Source organism: Barbus barbus, assembly GCF_936440315.1.
Source record: "Barbus barbus genome assembly, chromosome: 26".
Lineage (NCBI taxonomy): Eukaryota > Metazoa > Chordata > Actinopteri > Cypriniformes > Cyprinidae > Barbus > Barbus barbus.
The window spans coordinates 27,202,370-27,215,427 of record NC_136754.1 but is presented as its reverse complement, the minus strand read 5'-3'; the positions used below and the strand labels follow the sequence as shown (position 1 = coordinate 27,215,427).

At 36.1% G+C, this 13,058-nt stretch overlaps 2 protein-coding genes across 3 annotated transcripts in view; both read left to right on the top strand.

The window, feature by feature from the left end:
- Positions 1–13,058, top strand: part of LOC306846144 (tyrosine-protein kinase JAK1-like) — an 830,156-nt gene that overhangs the window by 500,394 nt on the left and 316,704 nt on the right. The gene's annotated exons all lie outside the window — the stretch shown is intronic.
- Positions 982–12,256, top strand: LOC306845578 (zinc finger and BTB domain-containing protein 41-like). Of its 2 annotated transcripts, XM_079378455.1 has the most exons (12): positions 982–1,134; positions 2,128–3,275; positions 4,502–4,709; positions 6,453–6,522; positions 6,641–6,788; positions 6,888–7,017; positions 7,124–7,219; positions 7,851–7,957; positions 8,864–8,969; positions 9,691–9,779; positions 11,018–11,928; positions 11,979–12,256. In XM_079378455.1, exons 2-11 carry the CDS (start codon positions 2,147–2,149, stop codon positions 11,620–11,622), a joined length of 2,688 nt encoding a protein of 895 aa, XP_079234581.1. In that variant the 5' UTR covers positions 982–1,134; positions 2,128–2,146; the 3' UTR covers positions 11,623–11,928; positions 11,979–12,256. The 2 variants fall into 2 exon arrangements, with proteins under 2 accessions (XP_079234581.1, XP_079234582.1); XM_079378456.1 differs by lacking the exon at positions 982–1,134 and having other exon boundaries at positions 2,122–3,275; positions 11,979–12,240.

Below are 13,058 nucleotides of genomic sequence, written 5' to 3'. Positions count from 1 at the left end.
TAGGATGGACTGACTTCTCAGTGGGTTCACCCCAACCCTTGGGATTATGGTAATGCACTTACATGTCTAATGAACTGGTGTGAGGCCAGGGACAGGAGCCACGGCTAATCTGAGAGAGCTCACGCATCCTCACCTTATGGACTGTATGCAGCTCTGAAATTACGTAAGTTTTTAGCAATTCTTAGACAGTAGAACTCTATTATAAAGGCATAATCCACTAATTAGAAATGTGAAGAATAAACAGAATCAGAATAAACTACAACTACAGCAAGAAAACAGATATAAGCATTTTGGTAAAAAGCCTTTGGAATGTTAGTTTTCAAACTTGTCAGGCACCTTCAGGACATATTGCCAATGACTCATTCCTGATTTTGTGCATCTATGTAAAAACTATTAAAATATATTGATATTTACAACATATTTCAAAACGACATACAGGAAATTCATCCAATTCTGGATAATAAATTGCATGACAGTGAACAGTGACAATTTCAAAAAAGTTTTGACAAACTTGGTCAGATTACAATTCAGGACCACCACAATAAGTGTGCAGTGAAAGTGTTCATAATTTTCCTACAACGGGTTCAATGGGTGATGTGCGCAATAAAAATAAACCATTTTACAGGCTCGGTGTTGGATATTCTCATTGTTGTTCGCTTGTAGATGACAGTAAGTGAAAACACATTTACCTGCTGCTACAAATACAACAAATAACTGTGTGTGGAGAAAAAGAACGGCGTATTTCTGACGGGAAAGTTGGGTACACCAGACAACTACATTACCCACAATGCTATGCTTCATCTGGACGACGTCGTGATACGTTTATTGTTGTTGTTGTTTTTGTTGTTGTTATTTATAAACTAAAACATATACACTATTAACTTAAATTAAATTTAAGGTTACATAAATGCTATTTTCGGAGGATGAATAAGCTATATATTTTAACCTATGAAACAGGAAGGCGTTTCGCTCTGAACCAATGACTAAACAGCTTGTAGAGACGTCGGAACCCTGGACGATGGAAAAGGACACAATGCGTTTATAATCCGAAAAAACGTGTATTTTGTTATTTGTATACAAAGGCAAAATAAGTGACCTCTTCAAAACACCACCTCATGTTTAATCTGTTCAAAGGTAAGACTGGAACTGGAAAATAAGTCGCTGTTTGCATTTTGCCACGGGCCTTTTTAGGGTCGTTTGTCAACGCACTCCTTTTGTGGAGGGGCCCTGTGGGCGCATGACATAATGGGGGGCCGCAAGGGGTAGTTCAGATTCGCATTGTCCTCATTCGCAGGGCGCTGGACTGTACTGTGTAACAGTGTAATGCATGCTGATCATGCTGCAATGTGTTCGTTTCGTTGTCTCGACCCAGTGCTAAACGTTATGGGATTGCCAATTCTTCCTTCTGTCTGAAGTTACACAGAAGTTCATGTGACTCTATGAAATTATTATGATTTAACAAATGACAGAGCTGGGAAATGCATAATCAACATTAATCATTTAGTCCAAGTTTAAGCCAATATTTAATTGTTGTTTTTATCGTTTTGTAAAGCAACATTAAAATGAGCCAGAGTCCATTAGGATGTACTAGGATGTGACATTTATTTGTATTTACACTTTATCAAGTTTCCAATTTTCATTGTAATGCATGTTAAAGTTAAATTATAATATGTATTTTTAAAATAAACATTTGTACTATATCTTCAGTTGCACAAGCAGTTGTCAGCGGCATCAGATACAAAAAAGATATCAGCCTTCATGCTGAAGGTCCTCTTTAAAAATAGTTTTCCTCATGATTTTATTAGTTGTAACACCACAAAAACAAAATAGCAATGAAATGAATACATATGTGGGATGCAAAATTGTGTTTCGCCAGCACTATAAACTGTTTTTCTTCAGTAGATGGAGACAATAGTCTGCATGCAACCATAACAGTAGTACACATTTGAAAACATAATCAAAGACACAATAGAAGAAGCAGACAATACAATAACACATTGAACAGACTGATGCAAAATAATCCTTTAAAACTAAACAAACATCATTGTTTTTCAGTTTCACTTTATTACTGAATAATCTATGTTTGTATAAAAGTGCTATAATGTTATTTCACTGATTTTTTTACAGTGGAGTAACAACCCTGAACATGAAGAAGAAAGTCAATCCACCTCAGAAGACAAAAGTGAAGGATATCAGCAGCAAAGAAACACGGGGGACAACGACATCTGAAGCGATGAGCGATGCCATTAAAGACTCTTCACAGGAAAAGATGCATCTGAGATTATCCCAAACTGATGGCTGTTTCTTGAAGTTCTTAAACGAAGACCGGCAGAAGCTGCCGTCATTCTGTGACATAACCGTCACGGTCTGTGGGAAGTCGTATCGTGCACACAAGGTGGTTTTGGCTTTTGGCAGTGACTATTTTCATGCCAAGTTCAGCGAAAACCCTGAACTGCGGCATGTTATCATTGATAACATTGAGGTCTCCACCTTTGGACAATTGCTCAACTTCCTGTACACGTCTGAATTTGATGTTTCAGAAAGCCAGATTCCTGCTTTGGCAGAGGCTGCCTGTTTTCTGGACATGATGGAAGCGGTAAACCTTTTAGCAAAGCGGGCGACACCAGCTCATGTTGATGAAGAAAATGATGTTCTGCAGGTTCCAGCGGAGACTCCAGATGCCCAGACTTCAGCAGGAGCTCAGTGCTCTTTTTGCAGTCGTACCTTCTGTTATATGAAGTCTCTGGAGAATCACCTGGCTAAGACGCACAGCGCTGGATGCCAAGTTGAGGAAGAGCAAAACATGGCAAGCACATCTGCGGTCACCACACGGAGATCCGCCCGTCAGAGGAGGACCCCTGCTAAATTTGAGAGCCGGGAGAGCAAAAATGGCCATGTCCTGTCTGGAAAACCCAGTCAAACAACTTTAAAGGATGATGCCGCTGCTTTTGAGGAGGAGGAAGAGGATGATGAAAGTGAGGAGGAGCAACTGAATGAGCAGGAAGAGCAAAGTAGTAAAGAGGGGCGAGAAGAAACGGTTGAGGAGGCAGAATGTGAAGAGGAGGAACATGTGGCTGAGCTCAGTACGGCTGTAGAGCAGACTGAAGCCCAGGAGGAGAACGAACCGACATCCAGCCGTGCTTTTGAGGAGCACAGCCAAGCGACGGAGGCCACAGGTCACGTGTTTCCTGAAGGACTGGCACCTGTTATCATCCAGAGCACTAACAAAAAGACTCTCAAGTGTCCCAAATGTGAGAAGACCTTTGATCGCATAGGTGAGAGCTGTGATGTAAAGACTGATGGATGGATCAGTGACATGACGATCCTCATTTTTTTTTATAGTATATTAATAACAATATTATTATATTAATATACAGTAATTTAATTTTTTTTTACTGCATTTTTGCTGCACTTATTAGATTTTTTTACTGCATTTTTGCTGCATTTATTTGATCAAAAATGCAGTAAAAAAAAAAAAAAAAAATTTTAAAAAGTCATAATAAAAAAAAAATATATATATATATATATTTATTTTTATTTATTTTTTTATGACTTTTTAAAATTATTATTATTATTATTTTTACTGCATTTTTGCTGCATTTATTTAATAAAAAATTCAGTAAAAAAAAAAAATAATAATTTTAAAAAGTCATAATAAAAAGAAATAAAAATAAATAAAATATATATATATATATATATATATATATATATATATATATATATATATATATATATATATATTTTATTTTTTTATGACTTTTTAAAATTATTATTATTATTTTTACTGCATTTTTGATCAAATAAATGCAGCACTGGTGAGCATTAGAGACTAAAATAAATAAATAAAAATAAGAATCAACCCCAAGCTTTTTGGATGCGATTAATCGTTTGACAGCACTAATATATAATAATAATATATTTACACAAAAATGTCATTTATTCCTGTGATGCAAAGCTGAATCTTTTAACTTCATTGCTCCAGTCTTCAGTGTCACAAGATCCCTCAGAAATCATTTTAATATGATTTTCTGCTCGAGAAGCACTTTTGAAACGGTTGTGCGGCTTAATATTTTTATTGAAAAATATTTGTTTTAAATGAATATTTGAATTAGTTTTTAATTAGTGTATAATGAATATAAAGTTTAAAAGAATAGCATTTATTTGAAATGGAAGCCATTTGTAACGATGTAAAAACTAGCATTATTAATTTAATTGCTAAATTAGTGTTTTTTTTCCCAAATAAAATAAAATAGAACTTAAAAAAGCTTTTGAAAATACATATTAAGGCTTGAATATACCCCTTCTATGATTAGCATGTTTGTAATTCCTGTAATAAAATTATTTTTGATATTTTTGGGCAGTATAGTCTTTTTACTTAGTTTGGCATAGTCTTTTATTGTTATAGAAAAATTTTTTTTTTGCTGTTGCTGTAATCTGTAAATTGTACAGCTACAGTTGTCTATGTCTGAGTCATTGCTTTTCTTTTTTCCTCATTTTGTAGGCAAATATGAGAGTCACACCAGAGTACACACCGGAGAAAAACCTTTCCAGTGTGACATCTGTCACCAGTGCTACTCCACCAAATCAAACCTCACTGTGCACAAGAAGAAACATGACGGTGATTCCCCCGTCCAGAGGAAAGAGCACAAGTGCGCCTTCTGCAACAAGCTTCATGCCAGCAAGAAGACTCTCAGCAGACATGTCAAGAGGTGAGCTTCACAAAACCTGTCCAGAGCACATCCAGCTCATATTCCACAGAAATCAAAAGAAAGACACATGAAAATATAATTCTGCATTTAGAAAATCAAGCCCATTTTATTTATTAAGATTGCTTTTGCATTGCAGTGTTAATTTCAAAAGCTTGTTTCGCAAAAGCATGATGAAAAAAAATAAATGTGTGCTTATATTTATAATAGATAGGTAGATAGCACCACAGAGAAGTGGAAGTAGTTACAAATCTTTCCATTTCAAGTTGTGTGCTTTGGAATTGAACTCTCCTTTTCCATTTCCAATCATTATTGAGCCAGTTTGAATAGAGAAAATGACTCATGCTTAGTGTTCTCCTGCTTCGTGTCACTGTGTATGTACTGCAATGAGCATCGACAAAAGAAAGAAAAACAAAGAATTATCTCAGGAGGTCAGACACAATATTATAGCCAGGCATGGACACTCCCAAGGCTACAAGAGCATCTCCAGAGAACTTGATGTTCCTGTTTCCACCATACATAATGTTATCAAGAAGTTTCTAGGCAGTGTAGCCAGCCTCTCTGGATGTGAAGGGAATGCAGTGCGCCCCCAACTTTAACAATCACCATTGAGATAATAAATTTGGTACAACATAAAAACATTACCATGGAGATTTTGGGCATGTGCGTTCTTAATCGTCAAATAATGTAAAAAAAAAAAAATACTAATGGTTTTCAAAATAGGCTTCAGTTTTTTTGTGTAAAATATCATTTTTGGTTTTGTCAATTTTGGAGTGGAATGTGACTTAAATCAGCAAAATAATTTAACAAAATGTCTGGTTTATAACATTGGTTGCCAAACAGTTTAGTTTCTCCAAAATTATATTTTTGGACTATACAGTAGAAGTTATTGGGAACTGAAACTGTTTTGTGTTCCACATGTGAAAGTCATATAGGTTTGCAATGACATAAGGGTGAATTATGACAGTATTTTATATATTTGGGTGAGCTATCCCTTTAAGAGATGACAGGAACATTTTCACAGACTGCGATTAAGAGTTTTCACAGTTAACATTGTAAATTTAGTAAAGTTTTTATAGTTAAGGTCATTGCACACCGAGTCGGAAATTTTTGCATGTGTTTTTCCGTTTTTTCATATTCCCCATCCTTTCCTATCAAAATGCATGCTACGGATGCGAAAACGCAGAAAATCGAACCTGATCCAAATTTTTTTTTGACAGACGAAAGTTTCGGTGCCAGTGTGCAATGACCTTTAACATTTAGTAAATCTGAAGTTTTTTTTTAATATATTTTCAATTTTTAATATGTTATCTACATTTATTAAGCTGTACGTTGTGTTGCATTAAATTACAAAAAAACTAGTTAACACTGCTGCAGTGGTGTTTCTAATACCACAGTCAAGGGTACTCTGTTCTGACAGCCATATTCAATTTCTATATATTTTTCCTCTTTTGTAATGGATTTTGGATTTTTTTTTTCTTTTACTATTGGAGCCAATGGGATCACGGAAAATGCATAGTCTCCCATTCACTCCGATCTGCTTCTGAGATTCCTGGAAATGTCAACCGGGTCCATTCTTCTGTTTTGTTTACATTATGTTTCCTATTCAGTTTTTACATGTTCCTGTAGCCATCTACAGTTTGCTGCAGTTTCCACTCCACTTTCAGAGCTGTTGTTCTGGTAATACAATGTTTTGTTACCTCGCCTCAGTATGTGACCAAAGTCCAACACGTTGTCTGCTAACAGATTTCATCCTGACCACCTCCAGGAGTTTCTCTCTCAGAAGAAGAAGAAGAGCGAAGGCTGGAAATGTGACGTGAGTTACTTGTTATTTGATTTATTTTATGCACTACAAGCAAATATGCCTTAAAGTCGACATGAAATTCTGTTTGCAAACAATTTTAGAGTTGCTTCTATCACCTCTTCCCTGTTAGATCTGTCACAAGTCCTTCAGTCGTCGCCCCCATCTGGAGGAGCACATGATCTTGCATTCACAGGACAAACCCTTCAAGTGCGCCTACTGTGACGACTACTTCAAGTCACGATTTGCCCGGTTGAAGCACCAAGAAAAATTCCATTTAGGTAAAAACTCTTGTTATTAATGAACCAGACGAGCTAAATTAAACCCTTTAAACTTGTATTGAGCATTCATTTAATGTTGGCAAAACGCCCAATATCCAGGACCCTTCCCTTGTGACATCTGTGGGCGCCAGTTTAATGACACGGGCAACCGCAAACGTCACATAGAGTGCACACACGGGGGGAAGAGGAAATGGACCTGCGTTCTGTGTGGCAAATCAGTTCGAGAGAGGTGAGAAGCTGCTTTTAGACAGTGATGTTACCAACACTGTATGCAAATGCATTAATACAATAGTTTTGTTCAAATACAAGCTGCTAATATTCGAAAATATTTTCAGGACGACCCTCAGGGAGCATCTGAGGATCCATAGCGGGGAAAAACCTCACCTGTGCAGCATCTGCGGACAAAGTTTCCGTCACGGAAGCTCCTACAGGTCTGTGAGAGCGTTGAACTACCCTATCTCACGATGGGACGTGGTTATATCCAAAAAATACATTCTGAGAGCAAACAACATATAATCAGCCACTTAAATCAACAATATACACAACTTTACTAGTTGTGTTTTTCTTGAAATACATTATCATTTGGGGTCAGATTTGTGAAAAATCTCTTCTGCTTACCAAAGCTGCATTTATTTGATCAAAAATACAGTAAAAACTGTATAACAACATAAAATAACTGTTTACTATTTGAATATATTTTAAAATGTAATTTGTGATGCAAAGCTGAATTTTCAGCATTTCGTGTCACACGATCCTTCAGAAATCATTCTAATATTATTTAAGCTCAATTATAATTAATGTTAAAAAAAAATAAAAAATTCTTGCTTAATATTGTTTGTGGAATCAATCGCATTCATTTTAAATAAAAATGTTTTGTAGCAATATACATAGTCTTTACTGTTTGTTTAATCCAGTCTTGATAAAGTATATTAAAATATAAGTATATAAAAAAAGTACTAACACCAAACATTTAAACGAGATTAAAAATAATGGGTCAGAACATGTCATGTGATAGTGTTGTTTATTACCAGTGTCGTTGCTTGATTTTGTCTGTGTTTTCAGGCTTCATCTTCGTGTTCATCATGAGGACAAGCGCTATGAATGTGACGAATGTGGCAAAACGTTCATCCGCCACGATCATCTTAAGAAACACAAAAAAATTCACACAGGTATTTTTTTTAAATTCAAGATTGAAGTTAGATTTTATTTGTTGTCTCAAAAAATCCCATTTATAAATTGTATAAAAATGACATTTTAACATGCTATATGATATAAGTTAATTCAGGTTGCATCATTTTACAGCCATTGTGTCAGGAGCACTTCTGTCATGCCTTAAATGTCTCAATGGATGGTTTTAAAACTTAGTGAAGTGAAGTGACATACTGCCAAGTATGGTGACCCATACTCAGAATTCGTGCTCTGCATTTAACCCATCCAACATGCACACACACAGCAGTGAACACACACACCGTGAACACACACCCGGAGCAGTGGGCAGCCATTTATGCTGCGGTGCCCGGGGAGCAGTTGGGGGTTCGGTGCCTTGCTCAAGGGCACCTCAGTCGTGGTATTGAGGGTGGAGAGAGCGCTGGACATTCACTCTCCCCACCTACAATCCCTGCCAGCCCGAGACTCGAACCCACAACCTTTGGATCACGAGTCCGACTCTCTAACCATTAGGCCACGACTTCCCCTTAGATGGAATAGTTCACCCAAAAATGAAAAATCTGCCATCATTTCCTCACCCTCGTGTTGTTCCAAACCTGTATGACTTTGTCTGTGCAACACACACAAAAAAAAATATTTTAAAGAATGTTGGTAATCAAACTGGTTTCCATTGACTTTCATTGTATGGTCAAAAATATAATGAAAGTCAATTGGAACCAAAAGTTTGGCTACTAAAATGTTCATTTTTGGGTAGGGCATAAAAACTGAAATCCACCTTGAACGTTATTATTTCACTATTAGACTCCCCATATGAGATGCTTCCTCCTCCTTATGACTAATTAGCATGTACTTTAAAAGTGCATCAAAGTGCATGTCTGATAAGTCTTGTAACACGTTTTTTTGTGTAGGGGAGAGAGCGCACCAATGTGAAGAGTGTGGAAAATGCTTCCGACGTGCCGATCACCTGACCGTCCATTATAAAAGCATCCACCTGGGAGAGAAGATCTGGCGAAGGTATATCAAAATCAATTTCAGAAACAAAAAGACACATTGGGTCTCATTCTGTAAGTATGTGTACGCACAAATTTGGGAGTGAAGTTTGCATATGAACATGATTCACCCTAAACTTTCATACTAAAATTTACTTTAAATTGACAAAAAAATTAAAAAGTAGGAACAACTGAAACCACATATGCAAAACAACATAGACTCAGTGAAATATATTTAATCTTAACTTGATAATTATATATAATCTATAATATGTGTGTGTGTGTGTAGTTTAGATGAAATGTTTATTTCATCTTAAATATATTTGATCATATACTGAGGAGGAGTAAGAAAAGAGGTTTCTCTGAACAACAGTGTAGATATTGGTGTATGTCCAGCTGACTAATGTAATCTGGGTCTGCATTAAAGGCGTTTCTTGTTTTTGAACTGGTTTTGAGGATGAGACTGTCATATGTTTGCTGAGAGTGATGAAAGGTTGTGTGCAAAGCCCTTCTGTGGAGATGGTTTGGGTGTGTTATATGCAAATGACTAACTTTAGGCTTATTTAATATACTCCAAACATTAGAACATGCTTAAAAAAAGGTCATGTGCGTACACGTGATGTGAACTGAGACCTATCATTTTTGTGATCATGATGATGACGACATTCAGTCTTTATGCAATATAAAAAGTTGATGCTGAGCGTGTGATATGTGTGATTTCATGATCATGTTCTATATTTTGACAGGTATAAAGCAGTGGTGCATCAATGCCAGGTGTGCAAGAAAGAGTTCAGGGGGAAGACCAACCTCATGTCGCATTTCAGAACACATTCAGGTGAAATACACTACCTTGCAAAATATTTGTTTTTCCCACTGAAAGAAATTATATACTTTTATTCAGCATTAAATTGATCAAAAGTGACAGAACACATTTATAAATGCTGTTTTGAACTTTCTATTGATCAAAGAACATGCTTAAAAAAAAAATGCATCACAGTTTCTGCAAAAATATTATAAAAAAATAATTGTTTCTTGAGCAAATCAGCAAATTATAATGATTTCCGAAGGATCACGTGACACTGAAGAGTAACGATGCTTAAAATTCAGCTTTGATCACAGGAATAAATTAAAATTCACATAGAAAACATTCATTTTAAAAATTAATATTTCATAAGATTGCTGTTTTCAATCTTAGTGACAACAAACTGTTGTCAAATCAACAATTAGAATAAAAAAATCTAACAAACAATAAAAAATGTAACCAATAGATATCACCTTATTTCCCTAGTTACTTGATTTGTTTCTGTATTGCAAGTTATGTTTAAATATGCAAATGAGGCATTATCTAATTAAACTTATTTGCATACTTTTCCAAAACAGAAATCTGAATATTGGATCAAGTCTGGTTCAAAATAGAATTCGAGTCAAAGGTTTTTACAGAGATCTCTTTATCTGTTTATAAATCAGAAAATAACGTCAGCAGCCAGAGTTTTTTATAACGTTTTTAATAATGAAATATTGCTCTCTTTATTTTAAGGTTCAATTCTCACTATTAATAAATCATTAGCTATGACTTTTGCCTCAAACTCCTAATTTGCTTCTTATTAATAGTTAGTAAGGTAGTTAAATTTAGGTATTGGGTAGGATTAGAGATGTAGAATATGGTCATGCAGAATATGTGCTTTATGAATACTAATAAACAGCCAATATGTTAATAATAGGCATGCTAATAAGCAACTAGTCAATAGTGAGAATTAGTCCCTATACAAAAAATATTGTGTAAAATCAGGCAAACACATATATGAACAGACAACTTCAGAATATAGATGGGAATAAAACAGTCAGGTTTGGTGTATGCATGTGCTACTGAAGTAGAGATTTCTGGCTCACGAGAAAAAACTAATTTTGATAAAACAGCTTTTAAAGATATGTATTGTTGAAATCAAAATTGAAATCTACAGGTGCAAATAGACAAATAGAAAAATAGAAAAAAACCTGTTTTTGACTGTAAGTGCAAATTGTGACATTTCTGCTCCACAATTATTTTCTGATCCCATATTTTGTTCTCATCAGGTGAGAAACCTCACCGTTGTGTGATCTGCAACCAGACCTTCCGCATCAAGAAGACTTTGACCAAACACATGGTCATTCACTCAGACGTACGTCCTTTCAACTGCCCGCACTGCAGCGCTACCTTCAAGCGTAAGGACAAGCTGAAGTATCACGTGGACCACGTGCACAGCGGCCGCCCGCTCGAGCAGCAACAGCCCAATCTGTCTGCGGCCCCCGCTAGCAAACTGACCGAGCCGCTGCCGTCCAACGACATGCACAAAGCCTACCACAACACACCCAAGACCGTGCTGCAGAGCGTGGCGGCTGATGTTTGCGTCCCCGTGACGCTCGTCCCCGTCCAGATGACTGAGGAAAGCGATCTTTCCGTGCACGGGACGCCGCATGGGGTCCTTCCAGCTGTGAGCCAGCAGACAGGCTACCAGTCCGCCACTGACCTGGTGTTCTTAGAAAAGTACACCCTCACACCTCAGCCGACCAACATCGTGCACCCGGTGCGGCCCGACCAGATGCTGGACCCTCGAGAGCAGTCTTACCTGGGAACGCTCCTGGGACTGGACTCGGCTACAACTGTGCAAAACATGTCTAGTGCTGAACATACTCATTAATTCAATGCACACACTCTTAAAAATAAAGAAGCATGTTTGGTTCCACAAAGGACCATTCAATCAGGTTCTTTAAAGAAACTTCTCTACCTTACCTTTTTATAATCTGAAAAACCTTCTTTAGCCACAAAGAACAGTTGAAGGGTTCTTCAGATGTTAAAGGTTCTTTATGGAACCATTTAGACAAAAAGGCTCTTCTATGGCATCATGAAGCACCTTTATTTTTAAGAGTGCATGCATGCGTCTGTTCGTCACATAAATTAATTTTGGTCATCGGTCTTTGTGCTGTTCTTAAAATCCTGCATGTTGGTTCTACAGAAATTTGTTTTTGCAATTCAAAGCAAAAAATAGTTTGGAAGGACATGAAGGGGAATAAATACAGATTTTTAATTTTACAACTATTGCGTTAATATCTAAGGTGAAATTATGACTGAACTGACTTTGTGTGTGTGTAAATTTCTTCTAATTCTATCCATAACCCTTGTGCTCATATACAGCTGACATGGAAATAACCTGTGGTTGGTGTGTGAATGAATAATAGTTTCTGAATTCACAGCCCAGACCAAAGTTTGCTTGTGTTTCTGTAAATAAAGCACTCTGGAACACTGGGTTCAGGACGTTATTTCATGCTGCTTGTTACTGGCTTTTGCAGTTTGTTTTTGTCTGGGTGTTCAGTCACATGGTTGGATGTTGTGAAAAGACTTTTAGACACAACAATTTCAAACCATTTTTATACTGTTAACTGGTTCGAGTTGTTATATCTGTTTAACCCTGTAGCCAAACCAGACAAATTAAATAACAGTAAGAACAAATTATATATATTTTAAATGGAACAGTTTATTGAACCTTCAGACAAAATCTAAAAACAGTATCACATTTAATACATCATACTATACAGTATGATATAGTGAGAATATGATGCTCATACTCAATAAGGAAAAAACAGTGTTATTCAGAGGCCTAAACTGAGCAGAAAACAATATGCAATTTGGAGCAGATGCTGATATATTCATGGCCAAAAATTCAAATGTTATATAAATCAATGAGATCTTTGTAACAGTATAACAAACCACTTGCATAAAATGCATTATATCTAGTTGTCACTCTCCATCTCCCAATATAAGATAATATTTAAATGATTAATTTCTTTAATAGTGGAGGGCGAACTGCAGTACTTTATGATTTACAGATGAACAAATAAACATTCCTCAAAAGCCTGGATGTGTGATATTTAATATTTGATTTTCTAAATAATGATAAATCAACTAAACATAAGTTGCTTCAGTCCAGTAGTTGTTCATCTTAAAATATATCAACAGAATATTCAACAGTTTAGATCAATGATACTCAACCTTTTTGATTTGCAGCAGTTCTTTTAAAATGTTTAATCAACCATGTTATAGTTGGTGATTCCAGATGTTATGTTCTATATTGGTATT